The 19,537-nt window shown below is 33.1% G+C and overlaps 1 protein-coding gene across 4 annotated transcripts in view; it reads left to right on the top strand.

The window, feature by feature from the left end:
• The window catches only part of RNF180 (ring finger protein 180), a 38,315-nt gene extending 19,159 nt beyond the window's left edge, over positions 1 to 19,156 (top strand). The window contains exons 4-6 of one of the 4 annotated variants that reach the window (XM_026670534.2): positions 5,943 to 6,156; positions 8,014 to 8,139; positions 16,589 to 19,156. In XM_026670534.2, the coding sequence (XP_026526319.1) occupies positions 5,943 to 6,156; positions 8,014 to 8,139; positions 16,589 to 16,788 (540 nt within the window). In that variant the 3' untranslated portion in view covers positions 16,789 to 19,156. The other 3 variants (XM_087958356.1, XM_087958358.1, XM_087958357.1) reach the window with 3 other exon arrangements.
• The last annotated feature ends 381 nt before the right edge of the window (positions 19,157 to 19,537 follow it).

Genomic DNA, 19,537 nt, shown 5'->3' with positions numbered 1-19,537 from the left:
AGGCTTTCTCTCAGCTCTGGAAAGAAAGCAATGGGAAACCACTTCTGAAATCTTGCCAAGAAAACCTCAGGGACCCGAGTCAACACTGACTCGAAAGTGATACAGGATTTAAACAAGGTCCTTATTAAAAATGTTTATCTGTAAAGGCTAGAAAAATGTACTCCTTTAAGTCATGCTCAACATATGCTGACCATAGGAACATATCAGTAGAGGGTTTTTGTTTTATTTTGTTTTTGCAACAATATAGAAGTGCTTTACTATTTGACTACAGCCTAAGTATTTTACTGACTAAGTGAGATCTGGTGAACTTAGCACTCTTAATTGTGGCTTTTATTTAAGTTCTGCTGCACTACTCGAATTCTACCCTAGTTTTGTTTCTTCTATATAGACTTATTCTATACCAAGCATAAGTTCAATTGTTAATAACTTGATAATACAGAATAATAATAAAATTATTTAGTGTCACAAGAGTGAAACACTATTTAAATAATTATAAACGTAGTCTCAATATGACTATAAAGTTGTCTGTGGCTTTGCATGAACAAGGCCAAAAAAGAGACTGTCTAATCTTAAAATTTGGGGCATTATTGTACGTTGCACAACATTTTACTCAGTTACCGAAACACATATATAAGAAAGAACATACTAATTTCTGCATGAGTTACCTGTAAAATTTATCTAAAAGTAAGGCATGTATAGTAACACAAATAACCAAATCAGTATGACAGAGACCTACTTCCATTTGAAATAAAAAGTTTGTGATTTTTCAAAGGTACTGTCACAAACTATATCTGTGATGGCGAACTATGGCACGCATGCTGGAAGTGGCACACAGAGCCATCTCTGCCTGCACGCGAGCCCTTGGCCCAAATCAGGTCCACTGTGCATGCATGCGGGCCTCCCGCCAGACAGCTGATTGTCGGGTGTCTGCCGTACATGAGTGGGGGGCGGGCGCGCAGAGGTGCGCAGGGACGGGGGTTGTGTGCACATTGCATTATGGGTGCAGGCACGCACATGCGCACTTTCAGCACGCTATGACGAAAAGGTTAGCCATCACTGAACTATATTATTTAGTTCATAGGTCTATATTCTGTGTGTAATGTTTGCGTTCTTTGAAATGGTGACTTACAAAAATATGTGACCCATGACAGTATCGCTTATTAAAACGACAGGGGATACACAATTAGTAACTACGTTTCTCTACCAAATGGTGATAATGGGTTCTGCTTGTACAGATAATTACATCAGTGTTATAATTGCAGTTACAAGAGTTAATGCAATTGTTAGTAAGATAAATGATAGGAAAGCAGTCCTCATTCCTGCCATGCTGTTTCCAAATTCATTTCCATGACATTTAACTTCTTGGATTTAAAAAAAAAATAGAAAAGGGGTTGCAAATAAAAGTGTGATTGTAATGAAATGCAAGATACAGCCATTGTTGTAATATGGTGTTCTAATTATGGAAGGGAATGGAAAGGATGAGATGAGTTAGAATTTATCATTTATGTAATGACTACTTGGGCCTTCATTTCAGGAATTAATGATGGCTTGGGCCTTCTTGTTGATTTCTGGATTTGCCACTTTGACAGGTAGCAGTTGAGTATTTTGAGTGTCTCAGCTGCTACTATATGCATTTTTCTGTTGTTTTTAATTTTTTTAATATCTGTTGGTTGTTTTTATTTTTTACTCTATTTTGAATGTTAGCAGCACAGAGTTAGATTTAGGAGATGGATACATACATACATACATACATACATACATACATACATACAAAAATACATAGATACATAGATACATAACATATATACATTCATTCATTCATTCATTCAACAATTTAGAACAAGAATTACATCTTATATCAAATTGGTTAAGACTGATCCCAGTCTATGTTTGTGAAAAGATGCCAAGCAAGTGTTTCGCTATCTCGTCTAATACATGAGTCACTTGGTGGAGAGATAGGTGGCATAAAATTTAATTAATTAACTAATAAAAAGAAATCTATTATGTGTAGGCTGTGCTACATTTGTGGCACATATACTATGCCACATTTGATTGATACATTTCTTCCACAACTAATAATTTAGGATTTGGTTTCTGAGAGCCAAAGCTAAAGTACTAAATGTTAAGCTGAGATAATTGGTTTAATATGTACAGGAATAATTGAACAATAGCAGTTGCAAATGAAATCATATTGAAGGACATGGAATCCGTGGTCTGTAAGTGTAGTCAATAATAATTTAGGCGTCAAGTTGAATATGTAGATAATTCTGCTTCAGATAAACTTTAAACATTTTCATTCCTATGTTTTTCTTTGGTTGGTACCATGAAAGTGTTGCTGGTACTACTTATACATGAAAAATATGGAAATGTTAATTACATTTAAATCTATATTTAAAAATTGACTGTAAATGTTACATTTCAGTTGTCTTTATAAAATTAGTAAAGAAATAACATTTTCTATTTACATTCATAATGGTTGCCAAATAAATTTAGTTTTTCTGCTGACCTTTCTTGGTTTTGCATATGTTCTATATAGAACTCTAAATAAAGATGATTTTGTGGAATCCTTTTGAACAAATTATATAGGGCAGTGAAGTATTACTTGAGAGTGGATCAGGATGTTTGCAATTTCATTGGAACCATGGAGGTGAAATAATTGAATACTGATACACGCAATAACACAGAAGGTTCCTAGGTCACAATTTCATCAAAAATCGTCCTATCATACTACTAACTTAGAATGACTTGATTCTGAAATCTCAATGAAACTTTGTCCCTCACTATTTTATTTATTTTTAATGCTAAATAAATTACCTATTTTAAAGGGGACATTTAGGTTATTGAGTCCAACATCCTTTTTCTCCATGACACGATACCAAATTAAAGTATCCTCAAAAGTTCAGTTTCTAAACCAAGCGTCTTCAAACTTGGCAAATTTAAGACTGGTGGATTTCAACTCCCAGAATTCCTGAGCTAATATGACTGGAGGAGGAATTCTGGGAGTTGAAGTCCACAAGTCTTAAAGCTGTTGTTAGGCATCCAGAAATTATCCATAGTAATCAATCACTCCGAGACAAGCACAATCTCCAATTGTTTTATTAGGAACAGCTCTGGTACGCCTATGGAAATTTCCAAAACTGAAACTCATTCCCAGTGTGTCTCACAAAGTCCACCCTATCTCCTCCCACTTACTACACTTCATAAATCACAAGAACAAATTAACTGCAGCTGGAATTTTTTAATGCGACATACTAAATAACCTTGAACTGTTCAACTCCCTCACCCCCCTTCATTGTTCACATATTTTCTTGTGGCAGCTGATCTCAGAGCTGACAGCTGTCAAGTTTGAAGACCCCTGTTCTAAACTCTGCTTTAGCACATTAAAATGGAGGATCATCTTTGCTAATGGTACTACTTTGGTATTACTATTAACTGCTTTTACCAACTGCTTTTTCACCACATTCAACCAGAAATTGTATTTCTGTAACTTAAGATGTTTACACTGAATCAGGCACTCTGGAATGATAAAAAGCACTATTTTATAATGACAGCTCACGGAACATTTTTTTTTCTTTTTGCAAGGTTAAACATTACCAATTATTTCAATCTTTTCCCATAGTATTAACTTCTAATCTTCTAGTCATCTTTAAGCATTTCTGTCTCTGTTCCAGTTTCTCATTTTTTAAAAGTATCTAGAACTAAAGATGGGTTTCTTATCAAAGCAGAATGAAGTAAAACAATGAATTTCTCTGACTTAGGAAATATACCTTTATTGATCCAACATAAAATTGCATTTGCTTTTTAACAATTGTGTCGCATTGTTGCCTCTTTGTCAGGTTGTGATAAATTTCATTTTTTAACATCCTTTTCACATATGCTGTTACCAGTGTCATTGGAATTCTTTTGGTTTTGCGAAAAAAATTCCATTTATCATGATTTAAAGTTCATTCTGGTATTTTCAGTCATTCCAATAATCAATCATTCTGAATGTTGTTTCTCTTTTTAGAATATTAGCTATCCTGTAAAATGTTATGCTGTCTGCAAGTTTGAAAACATTCTATCTACCTCTTTATATGCAAAATTTAATACAAAGACTGAATATTCAGCCCTTGACTGAATATTGTAACATCTGACATTATAACTTTACTTCTGTTTGTTGAGGAATGTTGATAAACACTCTATCATTTTTGAATCTACAAAGCATCCTAATAACTATACCATTGGAATCTCATGTTTATTATATCATGTTGTTTGAATGTCTAATTCTGGAGAAGGTTTATCTGGTCACTAAGATTCAATGTTGACCTGATGACATATCAGTGGATCAGTCAGAATGTCATGGGATATACTTATCAAATGCTCTAGTATTTTTACAGTCCACTAAGAAAGTTACATGTTGAAAAAAAAATCATCTGACACAAGATTTTATCAAACCTCCATGGACTAATTAACTGGTGCATGTTTCTAAGGCATTTACAAATAAATAACGTATAACAAATTTGGTTAATTGTCAATTTTTAAAGAACTGGTCTTTTTCCATTTGAAGCTAGGAAAATCTTTGCTTCCTTCCAGTCATTTGATGCTTTGTAAAGTTCATTTTCCTGAACTTCTCAATAATAATGGATACACGTTTGGAATGGAATAGAGTGCATTCCATCTGGCTCTGGAGATGTAGATTCATTCAAGATCAATAGATATTCTCTGGCTCTCTTCCTGTGAAGCTCTTGCTCCTTCAACCATCACAATGACTTGGTGAAGTGCATATCCACTTGACATGCTTCCAGTCAATGCATTAAGCATGTGTGGATTGACCCAAGCAGACCCAAGCTAATAAGCTTATTAACAAGGAACCTACGGGAATACTCAGTCATGTGCAAGTTTAATGCTTAGCTTTAGTGCTTTAGGGAATTTATTCTGTATAATGATTTATATACAATTCCTTAGAATGCCTTATAACAGCCATTTAAGTTAAGCTGTTATCTTTTAGGTAATATAGGCAAAACAATCCTAAAGGCCATCTTTTGAATTCAAATAGAGATACATTTTAATTGAGAACTTCTGCTTCAGTTTAATCTTTTTTGTTGTCCAGAGTCGATCAGTGTTCAGTGAATGCCGCTGTAATTTTCCACCCTTTCATCCTACAAGGTACATGAATCATTATTTCTTGATGTAATAAGTTAAAAAATTTCTTCATTCTTTTTCCCCAATGAGCTATTATTTTCCCCACACTGAAACAGAGTCAGGAAAAGAAGACTTAGCTGATGCAAGTCAGGATGATGAAATTGACAATCTTGATGGGAAAAAAGATTTGACAAATTTTATTTCTACTTGGAAACCATTTTTGGACTTTTTATGAGAAACTGAAGGAAATGAAATGTTGATTGTAGGATTTGATGATTATAATTATATGGAATTATTGAAGTAATACAAATGTTAAACTTGGAGTATGCGTTCAAATTTTGTTAACTTATATTGGTACCAAGGAAAGTCATTCATTTTCTTTTCTTTATCTTTTTCTTTCTTGCATGTTCACTTTTTCTTCCCTAAGCTTTATTTTTTCAGATCTGTTTTAATTTAATGAATGATCCACTCATATTGATAAAACTCTACATTTTTCTAGTCCTATTGATATACCCTTATCAAAGTATATAATTTTATATATAATTTAATACTATCATAAAATATGCTCACCATGAGAGTTAACAGTGATTGACCAAGTAGGTTGATTTTGTTATTTTTCAAGTTATTAAATGTTGGTTATTTGAGCCACACTATAATTTTTCATATTTTATTAATATTATTTTCAACCAAAGAATATATTGCAAAATAAACTTAGAATAAGTATTCCGTTCTCATAAATGATATTATGGCATGTATTGTATTTTAAATTTGAATGATTAAAACAGTTTTTGACATTGCCTCATGTTTTCATTCCATTGTAGACAATGAATACAAAAGAAGAATATGAACACAAAAAAGATAAGGAAAGCTACCTCTGTGCAGTTTGCTTGGATATCTACTTCAATCCTTACATGTGCTACCCATGCCATCATATTTTCTGTGAACCTTGCCTACGTATGCTTGCCAAGGATAATCCAACTAGCACGCCATGTCCTCTCTGCCGTACTGCAATTACCCACGTTTTTTTTCAATCAGGTGAAAAGCCTTCCTAAAATACATTTCAGTAACTATTGCCTATATTTCCAAATTAGTACTGGTATTAAAACTATCCTTCTCAAGAAAGTGTTCAGTATTAAATGTATTCCAAATACCAGAATATATACCGGAATATATGGCCAATGAAAATATAAGCAAATTAAATGTGATGCCAGCTGATATGTGTTTCTAAAAGTGTATCTGTCTCAGTAAACAGTGTCATCAGTGGCAATGTCATGTAGAATTAATTTGTAAATATTTGAATGTATTTCAGTCAAAATTGTTCAACAAGTGGCACATCATCATAGCAAAATCCAGAATGCATGTAGCATTTTTCTCAATTATCATTTATATGCATAGTCTGCCCTTCCAAATATTTTTATTTTATTTATAACATGTATATGCTGCCCATCTCACTATCAAGTGCCTATGGTCAGCTTAATTTCTAACTAGGCTTATATGTGAGGATTTCTCAGTAGTGAGAAATGGAAAGAAAGTGCTCATGGAGTTAAACTATCACGAGGCAAGTATTTCTCAATGACCCTTACCCCTTATATAACTAGGTTGGAAGTAAGTTTCAGTACCAATTTAGATTAGTTTTAACATTTACTGCTTTCCTTCATTGCCTCCTTGAGATGCCTACAGAACATTACTCTGTCTGGTAAGTTAAAATTAACCACAGATTCTGAAGTGTGTTAGCCTCATAATCATTATCTAGACCTAGAAATCAGTTTGAACAGATCCAGACATGCATATTGTGTCTTCTGTACATTATAATCTGTCTTTTTCCAAGAGCTAATGAAGAAGCTATTTACCACAAATTTAATGTAAAAACGGAGTATTTCAAATTGAACTATAAGTCTCTAAGGCAGTAACAGAGGAAAGGGTTCTTGGCAATATATCGAAACTGAACATCTAGCTAATTATTGCATTGTCCATTATACACAAAAGCTATAAGTTATTGTTTGGGAACTTTTATGAAGACAACAAGATTTTTTTTCTTATTCCATATTATTTTTTTTCTGTGTAAGAGGAAAAACACATTAGTAACAAGATTTAATAAAACTGTGACTGAAACAGTAATTATAACTATGATTGTGGTGGAGATAAAGATTTCTCATTTATTGCAAAGTTAATGAATATGAGAAGTGGTATTTATGTGTTTTTACTCTTTAGATGGCTTTGCATAATAGAAGGTCCTAGAACAAATTACACTCTATCATTCTTCAAACTATATTCAATAGAAGAAATGGGTGTCTCATTAGTACTCCATCAAATGCTTTCATTGATTAAACAATGAGTGAAATAATATTAGAGTCACCTATCAGAGAAATGGGTGGTATATAAATTTAATGCATAAAAAATATTTAAATAGGGCAAAGATGTAGACCTACAGGACTTAGACTGACCCCAGTCCAGAAGGCCTTATTTGTACAATTGGCTTTTCTTTCTGACATATGTAATTTTAAATATATATATTATTTTATATCCAGCAAAATATCATTTCTGCTCTGTATAGTCTTATAGTCTTCATATACTCTAAATTTGGTGAGAAACCCACAACTTCTCTTATAATTGTTTTGCAAAGCCTTTTGAAAGAGTCCAAAGTTTCAAATCTCATTTACTTCAAAAAGGTAAAAGAGGTTATCTAAGAGTTAATCACATGATTCCGTAGATTTTCTTATTCATCTTGATGGATATAATAAATACTTTGGGAAAGTAACAGACTTATCTTCAAGAACTGATTCTCTTTTAAGCTTTCATAAATATGAAAAACAGTGGAAAATTAATACTAATATTTTCATTACTAAATAAAGATTGCTAACATGTTCTATGTTTTTTCTTCTTGTATTGTAGAACTGAACAATTCCACAGAAACTTTTTTTCCAATGGAATATTCAAAATTAAAGGAAAATTTTCAAAAATCAAATTTAGCAAATTGGCCTCTCCCTAGTTGCAAGAAAGTATTGAGAGTTATTGATGGTAAGTAAATTATTAATTATTATTTTACCTTAGAAATTCATTAACTTAAAAGTCCAGTGTTCAAGGATATGCCTGAATGGATAATACTTTATGAGGATTTGTTTTTTTTAATGAATTTTCATCTATACCCATTCTGAAAGTAATACCATAAACTATAAAGGGTTGCAGTAGAAACAATACAAGTCAAATTTTTGTTTGAATTTACACAATACATTTGGATGCCTGAGTAGGCACTCTCGGAACATTCTAGCTGAGTTGTTTATGCAGAAAGATACCCCATTTCGGTACATGTGCAGATATCTGAAATATCAAGACAGTTATTGCTTATGTGGTAAGAATGGTGAATTGTCGAATGCATAGATAACTGCTTAAAGATCAACAGTTGCAAATATGCAACACTACATCATAAAGGCATTGAGTAACAAGGTATGCTTAGAGGCAGTTATGGAGATCAGAAGATAGTATTGCTTAGTTGCATTAAATCTTGTATATAAAATTGACTAAAAAATAATTGCAAATAGTATAGATCAACAAATATCTGACAGCAGAATCTATTAAAAATGTGGTAGCTCCACTAAAATGACAGATAAGCTTTCTGCTAGTTAGTCCACCAGGTATATAGTAGTTGTTGCCCAGCCAGTAAGGTATTATGATGAAATTGCCTGTCGTAGGTGAAGGGATAAGACACAGATCGAGAGCTGAGATACAATACAGAAGAATAAGTACACATAAAAATAAAGGCTTCATAAACACAGAGAAGATAAAAAGAAGCTTCTAACAATGAAGAAACAAACAATGCTCTGAAACATAATAGTAAGTCATCACTTTAAGCAAGAATATGCAGGTTGCACCAACAAAAATAGAAAAAAGTTCCAAAGCAGATCATGAAATGTTAAATAATAAGCATAATAAGCTTAATAAAATAAAGAGTAATTCTTCATAATGCAAAACACAAAATGAATAGCCTTCTAGATTATTGGAGAGGAACTTAAAGCAGCATAAGGATTTGGTGCAGAAGAACATCAAGTGGCTGCTCACTTCTCCTATTATAGGTATAGAAGTAGGCAATGATCTGTGGGTATAGCTGCCAGTTACCTCTACAGTCTATCGCTGGGAATCACATTAAAATTTATTTTTTCCTGCTTCTGCCTTCTATAAAGAGTTGTCTAACTTTATAGACATCATTGTCAGCCAATCAGTCATGTCTGACCCTTGACCACTCCATGGATCAGAACTCTCCACGCCCTTCTGTCTCGCACTGCCTTCTTCAGATCCACCATCGTCATCCCAGTGTCATCCTTTACAATGTCCAGGGAGCTGGTACTACCCTTCCCCTTTATCCTCTGATCATTCCCAGCATGATTGGTTTCAAGTGAATCAGCTCTCATGATATGGCCAAAGTATGACAGCCTTTGTATAGCAATCTTGGCTTAAAGTGATATTTTTAGTGAGGTTCGGTCTAGGACTTCTTTGTTTGTTATTTTTGCAGTCCATGGGATGTGTAATAATTGCCTCCAGCATCACAGTTCAAAGTTGTCCACCCAACTTTATAGTACTAAATGTGTAATATGAAAGCTATAGTTAAAATTCTTGTAGCCCCATTCCTAATCTATTTGATCTGTATGTCTTTGGGGTTATCAGCTATCTTGGAGTTTATTAGCTTAAAATATCTTTATTATTTCATGACTTATGACAAATGAAAGCAAAAGGTATTCTGCTAACAGTGGTTTAGAACCTTCCAGATTTTTTTGTTGGAACTGAGTCAGGTACTGGTTTAGCATTATTTGACACTCCATTCTAAAATATCCAAACTTTTTGCTGAAAGATTCAAGTGCAACCACTTTATATGAAACGGTTCCCTAGAACAGAACATTAATTAGAAGGGTCAAGACTGGTGTTTTGAGACTGAAAGTAGGAGGAACTTTATGTGGTCTAGGGTACAAATGTATTATTTTATCTTCAGGCAAAACTAACCAGAACCAAAGACTTGTCTGAGGTACTCATATTTTAGAAAATCTTTATAATAAAAGGATTTCATTCTTTGAGATATTCTTATGAGTGATCATTTCGAAGCTCCAATCAAAAATAGAAAATATTATATTCCAACCAATGTGCTGGCAGCTATTTGTTTATAAATAAGTTTAGCATGAACATTGCTGTGAACAGCAGTCTTCATACTTCTAGAACAGGGGTGTCAAACTGGCAGCCCACAGGCCGGATGTGTCATGCACAGGCCACGCCCACCCCAGATTCACAAAGGGGAAAACATCATGATACATCATGTGATGGCAATGTGACACCGTGAGTCTGATACCCGTGTTCTGAAATGTCTACTTCAACAAATATTACAATAATAATCCTAACTTTTATACTTTCCTCTTTCAGATTCAATATCTTTTTTAATTCTTAGTATGAGAAATCTTTCCAGCTTCAAAACACCTTTTTGAAAACTGAAAGAAAACATAAATAAAGCTGAACTTGTGCCAAATACAGTTTAGAAGTCCTTTGGTTATGTTTTTTCATAGCCAATTTAAAGTGATACTACATTTTCTTTAATACATTCAACTTATTGCCGGTGATCCCCTTTTCTGTTCAACACTTATTTTCCTCCTTATTAAACACTTCCTAAATATTATTATATATTTGAATGTAAACTCATCCTTTAAACTACTGCAATTGTAAAATATTACCACATTTTGGAAGTGCTAATATGTATCTTCAAGATTAATGAAAATTAGTGTTCATCAAAAAGATTCATAGTTTCGGACACAGTTTTTGTCTTGTCAATTGATATTTTGCTAGATATCAGTTTTCTGATGTCAACTAATAATATTAGGAAAACATTGGTAACTGTGGAATATTAATTCATATGTCCTTTTTTGCCTTAGAAATCATATTTTCTGTTAGGTGAAGTATTAAACTATAGTTTACTCTTAACAGATTTTTTCCTTTTTTTTCCTCCAATTTGAATTTTCATAATTAAAACAATCCCTGGTATTTTTTTAAAATGGGAACTGTTATGTACATTTCTATCAAGTTATATTCAGATGTTTTTGAAAAAATCTTCAGAGAGTATCTCTGTAATGCTGTATACTTGTTGGGAAATTACTTGCCATCTATTCTTTCTAAATTGTATCTCTTACAACTGATTAAATATTTATAATGTCTCTAAAGTCTTTTAGGTCATTCCTCCCAAAGGCTCTGTGAGTTATATTTTAAACATAATGGATTATATTTCTTTTCTCACCTTTCTAAACTTTCAAAACATTCAGAGTACATAAGTTTATTGCTCCACACATTTGTGATCTTTTTCTTAACAGTCTCTATTCTCATTATTAAATTTATTTTAGTTTTCTAGATACCGTAGTAGTTGTTTCTTAAAATCAATGTTGAAAAAAAATAATCTGTAGTACAAAATTAGCATTATTTTCCAATATAAATTGACAGCAAAATCTGTGAGGTAGTACCATTTTTTTGACCCAACGTATGACTGTTTCAATTTACTTATGGTTGTAAGTCAAGGACTATCTATAGTAAAATGTAGGGAAGAAAAAAGCGTACTATATCTCTGTGTTGATTATACATCAAATTTCTGTTTTAATGTCATTTGTAATTTAAATGTAAATACTTAGAAAATGTCCAAAGTATTGCAAGATGCACTTATTTATTTAGTATTTGTAGTATTTATCCTAATACTGCAGCTACTGTTGGCAATAGATTGTCAAAGGATTCCTTCTCTAGATCCCTTAATTAAAAACTGAAGTTCTTAAGTCTGTTATAATTTCCAGTCTCCTGCTATGCCTTCCAATGTCTGATATCACCATGATGTTGTGGCCCATCTCTCTCCCCGACCCATGGAAGCTCATTTCCCCATCCCAGGCTCTTTAAGACCCAGGTTCAGGAACTTCCCAGTGTCATCCTCAGCCATCCAGAGAAGCCAGATGTCCCAGCTCTCAGCATCATTAGAATACCCAGCCACTACTTCCCCAGCCACTACAAAACATTACAGCATGTTCATTACATTCCAACACACAAGGCTCCCTTCCCACCTTTGCCCACCTGAATGTGGCTCCTCTCTGTCTCCACTATCTTGGTTCCAAGTGGAATGATTGTCCTTCTCAAAAGAAGACTGCTTTTCCCAAGATGCAGTATGACCATTGCATGATCAGTGAAAACAATTCAGGATAATTTACATGTAGATACTATTAACTTTAATCTCTGGCATCTAAAGTAAAAATGATTAGATAACAGATTGTATATAGAAAAGTCCTTTGTTGGGAACTTGGAGAGTTACCAGTAATAACAATAGAGAACAATAAATTAGATGCACAGTTATATGTCCGCTTCTTCTGTTTTTAATGACAATATTGTTTTTCATACCTGTGGTACTCATTTTTTAAAAATAGACCAATTGCTTGATTAATATTTTCATCTTAGTAGAACCTTCAGGTGTATCTATTTTTTCTTTTGTTTTCTTGTATAAAGCTTCACTCCTATTAGTTATGTTCATTAACAGCTGTGGCTATGTAAAGCCTAAAAGAAATTTGAGTGACTGTCTTCCACATAATTTTCTCAACATCACACCATACTCACGTCTAAATATAAATTGCTTTGCCCAATTATCATACATTTTTATCACTTGATAAAAATAATTTTTAACTGAAAAATGCAGATGTTGCTGAAAATGTTTTAAAATGTTGGCTCGCTTTGAAGAGCAACTTAGAACAAATAATACCCATTATATTCTTCATCACTTCACTTTGTGCCATTCTTCTGTTCTTAATAAAATGAAAATGCTATGTTGTCATCATTTTGCATCATCTTCCTTAATGTCATCTAATGGATTTTTGACTATCATTCTCTTTACTTGGGGTGAGTAGAGTAGAATTGTTCCTTTCTTAAATGCTACAAAAATCAATGCAAGGAAATGAAAGGAGCTGAAGGAAAGAAGATGGGAGCAGACTGTTAATTGAATCTAAGTTCCATTCTTGGAGCAAAGCCCAACACTTTTCAGTTCAGTAAATGCAGCTCACTTTGGAATGTTTTATTCCGACATTACACATAAGCAAGTAGATTTTAGAATCTGACAACACAAGAGTCTTAATTTGAATTGGATTATTATATGACCTAACTCTAAGATTCAGGGTAAAATATATATATATATATTAAAATATTTTATGAAAAAAAATTAAGAAAAATCTGCCATCTGAAATTTTTTCTGTTTATTCATGACCACAAAGTTTGAACCACAAACTATTGGCATGGATACCACTCACCAATATCAAGGCTCATTTAAATGTGACTACTCTGGAGATTGCAGAATATCTTCACTGTGCTTACATGACGCAGATTTTAAAGCCAGAGCATGCGTTAGAATTTTGAAGCTTTTTAAAATGTGAGCCTATAACTTACACTTCAGATTTGTGATTGTGTTTGTTTTCTTCATTTGATTGACATGTTCTCAATTGAGAAAAATTGGGTCAAGCATTTAACTAATGCAATATTAGATATATCTCAGGTTCTTACAACAAGAACAATTACAGTAATAAAATTACTATTGAATGAAGAATGATTACATTATAAAGTCTAATCTAGGGCAAATGTAATGTAGATTTGCTTAAAGTAAAACCAATAGAGATACAAATCAACTATTACATTAATTTGTTCATATCTCCTCAGCTGAAGCAACACATAATATATCACTAAGTATTTGCATAACTATGCTTTGATTAGAGATTGCAAGAATATTCTAAGATGATTATGTAAAATAGCCCCTATATATAGATACATATTTATATGTTATTTTCTGTAAGAGTGGAAATAAATAAAAGAATCACTTGTGGCCAATTTGATTTGAGTTCTCTAGAGAATATATCAGTAAACAGTAAAGTGTTTTCAGCTGCAGCTACAAATTCATTTCTTGGAAATCAAATTAAAAAAACAGGTAAAAGAGGCATAATCTTTAGGATGTAAGCCAGCACAGATTTGAAACATTCTTTAAGAGCTTGCAAAAGGACGGATATAAAATCAAACATATTTATCTTCCAAATTTAAATCTTAAAAACTACACTAACATAGTATATCAAATATGTTTGAGGCAATGCAGCTCTGATAATATCAAGCCCCATTTCTATATTGTGAAATTAAATTTGGCAAATTTACAATAAAATATTTGTTATTACATATGATGTCTTGATTGATTTGAACAGCTTAATTATTTGAATAGGATATAATAAATAAATAAATAAATAAATAAATAAATAAATAAATAATAAAAAGAAAATAAACAAAAATTCAAAGTGCAGACTCAATGGACCACTGGGTCTTTTTCTGCCATTGGTTTTCTAAGTTTCTATATTAAGAGTTTGTTAGTAAATTCAAATGAATTTATTTCATTTCAAAGAATGAAAACATTTTAGAGGACAAAATGAAGTTTCTCAGCCAAGCAAATGGAATGACCTGTTTTTCTTCTTTTTGTGCAGAAGGTGGAAAGACCACTTTCCATGCTGAATTAGGAAGATGACAAAGAAATGGCACCGCACAGTAATATTTTTATTTATGTAAGAAATGTGTAAGTTACCTCAGTTGCAAAGACTTAGCTAGTTTAGGAGTATCAGCAATTTAGTAAAAACAGAAATTCCATAAATGCAACTAAATTAAACATGCCCTTATATAATAATAGCAATAATAATATTCACAGTGGTGCTGGATCATCCAATCCAAAAGCTTTTCTGAACAATTTCTTTCAAGCTTCCCAAAAACTAGCATAGACCATACTTGCTGTGGCAAGCTACCACAGAGAATGCCTTCTTTTGAGCACCCTTCCATTTTATTTCTTAGAAGGTGGAGATCTTCTGGTCAAGTAGACTGAGCGAGATAGTGGAATTTGCTTGGGATGTGAATTTTAAATCTTGAATTATACATGGAACCTTGCTAGAAGTAAATTCAGTGCCTTCAGCAGAAATATTGTATCACAGTTATGAGGCTTCTCAGCAAGCTTATGGGCTGCTGCATTTTGCAATGAGTTTCCACGTGTTCTGCATAGGTAGTTCAACAAAAAAACAAATTACAGTGATCCAGATGGAGGGAATAAGCCATATGCAGTATCATTTTCAGCATAAGAATCACAGTAGTTATCCTAGTGGAGCCAGATGAAGTCACTCTTGACCATGGTCTCCATTTGCTTTTTCAGCAAGAGCCATGAGTTCAGAAGCACTTCCAAATTGCTAGTCTGTTCTCCATTATTACATTAAGATGGTATAGCCCCAGAGTATTAACCTGTTTCTTTGTTAATGAGACATATTACATATCATAATTCTGGGAGGATCACAACTATAACAATAAAAACAAAATTAGCAATAAAATGAGCTCCCCTTCTGAAAAACTTTCCAGCTCTTGAGTCCATCAGTTGCCCAGGATATGCCAAATGAATAAATATTTTTCACCATCCAGACTTCTAGTGAATCTCTTATTTGGCCCAGGAAATTTAAAGATGGGTATCATCTTGTTGATATGCATCACCTCTGAAGGAGAGGAGTTTTTTCTCAAAATATACATTTAACTTAGAGATCAAAACACAATTATGACAAACTGATTGTTGGACGGATTCAGTACAAGAAGCAAGGGAATGTAAGCTTAAGTGGGCTGGTTAAAAGCTGTCTTTATAGATGTAAGAAAATCATTATCATTTAATTGGCTTCATTATAATTATAAATAATTAGTAACAGCATGTGATATGATCAATACAGTTGATAAGGTTAGCCATTTAATACATATTAAAATATATAATGGGTGGATATCTTGAGATCACACTTCACTTGCACAATGAAGTCTTTCGTTTAAATAAAGGGAACTGGGTCGCACAAGCGGCAGGTGAGTGTGTGAAGCTTCATTTGCACAAGCAGGGGATCTAGGCTGTGCATGTAAAATTCCCCCAGCTGCCGCTCACTCACCAGTGCCGGTCCATGGAGCCAGCATTGGGAATTGCTGCTGTAAAGCACTGTGAGCTGTATATAAACCTAAATGCTATTGCTCTATTGCTACAGGAGTTTTGATCGAAAGTTCTGAGTCTTTACTACTTCACTCTTGGTTTGTAGCAAAGGTTATAGAAACCATAAATTAACACAGGGGTCCTCAACCCCAGTCTGTGGACCAGCATGGATCCATGATAATGCCAGCAACCGGGCCACACAACCAAACGAAGCCCCATCTGCAAGATGAAGGCAGCATGCAAAACTACGGCCTCTCATGTACATGGAAAAAACTCTCCACAGAACCGGTCCTTGGTGCCCAAAAGGTTGGATGGCGTTGAATTAATCCACACAAGTTTCCTTCTTTTTCCTTATGCATTTTCATTTCCATGTATTGAGCATATATATAACATAGTTGTAAAGGTTGTGAAAAAATTATTTTCCATAAACTGTTTTATCAGATTGTTATATTTATTCAGCAGGTTTTCAGAGTACAGACTCCTTTACACGAAGGCATTTTCCACACGCTGCTCACAGAATGGATTATATGGACTTTGAGGACGATAGCTGGGGATGGCGATTTGACATGGACATGGTGATAATCTACATTTATGCCATCAACTGGGTCTTGGGATTTATCGTGTTTTGTTTCCTTTGCTATTTTTTCTTTCCTTTTTAAGGATTTCTGTTCCCTATTTTGTATCTGAGTGGTGAGACAAAGAAATAGACAAATCTGAATTAATGCAATCTCATGTCACCTATATAACACTGATAAAGCTGCACAACAAGAATTTACTCTGTTTTGGTTTACTAATTTTTATTATATTTTGAAGTGAAAAAACATTTGCATATTTAAAATATTATATTGCTTTTTCTAATACCTATTAAGATGACTTGGTGCTTTAAGTCTATAATTGCAATCTGAACATAAATTTGGGCAGCTTCATGAGAGTATTCATAAAGCAGTGAGACTTCACTAATTAACTTCAACTACTACCTAGTATGTATAAAATACATACACAAACTATCACCTCACACTTAATAGTTTCCGTAGAGATAGTTCACATATTAAATGCTTATGTTCAGTTAAAATATTTTTTCTCATCAACTTTGTCATTCAGTATGATGTTTTTCTTTATATCCAGTGCTTATTGCATATAATGATCATGTTGAGTCTTAGCTTTCCACCTCTTGAAATAATTTCAGAAGTTTCATCAGAGATTTTTTAAATAGTAAAATGTGTTATGTATTTAAGATATATGCCATATGACTTGGGAGAAATTTGATAGAGAAATGTGTACAGTGCCTACGGTGGTCAGTTTTTCAGCAGAGACAATTTAGCTGCCTTTTTATTTGTGGATGTCAAATTACTCAAAAGACTCATTGGTTTGCCTTATTGATCAGCAATGTTTATGTTAAGAGCTGACATTAAAGAAACAAAAATCAGATTTTCAATTTTTATACGTGTGTGTATGTATATATATACATACATACATATATATATATATATCCAAGAATAATGGAGGGAGGGAGGGAGGAAGGGAGGAGCACTTTATTCTAATTTTATCTAGCTTTAGATTTGTGTGTTTTGCTGTTTCTAATGTTCTGTGATCATCAATCCAATTTCCCCAAATTTGAGAAGAGATGAGGGGAAAAGAGAGAGTACAGAGATGGCCAGAAAAAGAAACTCTGAAGCACCTTTGACCCATGTTGCTGAAAATGTCTGATCCCTGACTCTTATGTGATGTTCCTATAAATTCTTGAACTTCTGACCTCTAACTAACAACCTTCACCTGGCTCTTGGAACTCTGGCTGGGATTTGGACTATTCTTCTGTGTGCTCCTATTGAAAACTAACTCTTCAAGCAAGCTTCTGTTTTGTTTACATTTTTCATTTGCTGTTTATCTCTTCAGCCGTGAAGTAAAATTGCTAATCTCCATAGCAATCACATTAATGTATGTGTGTGATTGTGAAATCTAAAGCAAGGTGCAAGATTACAGTGTTACTCAAAAGTTGAAAGCAGAAATTAGAGAAAATCAGCAGGAGTCTGCGTTGCCTGGTATACTAGGCCTGCAATTCTGGGGAAAGCCAACATTTAGGATTATGGAACAGATTTTCTCCAGTAGTCATCAACTTCTTTCATTTCTGGAACAGTTTCCATCCCCCAAAATGCTACAGAGTGATACCATTTCCAGCTGCCTTGAGTTACATGAATGGGAAGTAAAAGATCAATTAAGTTCAATTAAGTAATGTATAATTATGCAGTATATTTTCTTTAAAAATCTTTTACAGATTGAAGCAAATTGTGGAAGTACTCTTAAAAGTTCTAAATATTCTGAACTGGTTGCAGGAGTTGGAGATGACAAGTGTCAGCCTTCAAAGTATTAACAATTGAAAATTGTACCTGCAGTTGATTACATGTTGGGATCACATTCTTGATTGCTATTCTTCATATATAAGTAACAATTCTCTAAAATTCCTGGCCTAATTTATTTTCAAAGATACAGTAACTTTTCTATCTGAATAGTCATGATAATAGTAAATGAGGTTTATCTATGAATTCCCATCTCTAAAATATTTATTTCTAGACTCCAATAAATACAGTGACTTTTTAAATGTCTGAATCCAGAGATTTGGATATATATTATGATCATAATCAGTATAAAAAGTTTTTAAATTATAATGGCAAGAATTGACTTTTGGATTCAGGTATATGTTACTGAACAACTGGGAATATTACTTCTAATTTGAGAAAAGCCAGAAATTTTAGCAGTAGAAATGGAAACAGTATTAATATATTTTTAACTCTGTAATTCTTTGTAAATACAATTCTGAAATATTTAGTCTTAAGTCTGTTTGTTAAATAAACTATCATGAATATGCTGATGATATCCTAGTGAGCCTTCTGAGATTTGGTTTAATTTTTGGAATAATTTTTATCTAGGTTGTATATTTTTATGTATAATGTTATGGTGCTCATAGTAACTTTTAAATTTTAATCCCTGTTAAGAGTGTTATTGTATGTTTGGAGCAATTAAACTAAGGGTTTTTTTGTAAATATGTTTCATTTTTTATGCATAAAGAACTAAGAAGGAGGTGTTTTTCATATAAAATAAAAAGATTTTACTGATATGCAAGCTCTGAAAAATTAAGGGGTTCGACAAACTTTAATTGTAAATTTCCCAAATTGCATATCTACTGTGCAGCACAATCCAATAACTTCAATACATAGCAATGATTATAGTGCAATACGTTTTTTTTCTGTTCAACCATATCTGATTCTCGGAGACTGCCAGTGCATCTGTGGGTGTGTAGGGATGGGTTTGTGTGTATGTCTGTGCTTTCATTGAGACTGTATTAGAGAGTTACAGTTCGTAGTTTGTTCTGGTGATGGTTGGTTAGAACTTTGAGCTGCGCCCAATTTTGAT

The sequence above is a fragment of the Notechis scutatus genome, chromosome 2 (assembly GCF_049901735.1).
Source record: "Notechis scutatus isolate UNSWTSFEM ecotype Mainland chromosome 2, rNotScu1.2, whole genome shotgun sequence".
Taxonomy (NCBI): Eukaryota; Metazoa; Chordata; class Lepidosauria; order Squamata; family Elapidae; genus Notechis; species Notechis scutatus.
Note: the sequence above shows the minus strand (reverse complement) of the source record. Positions and strands in the feature narration are given on the sequence as shown.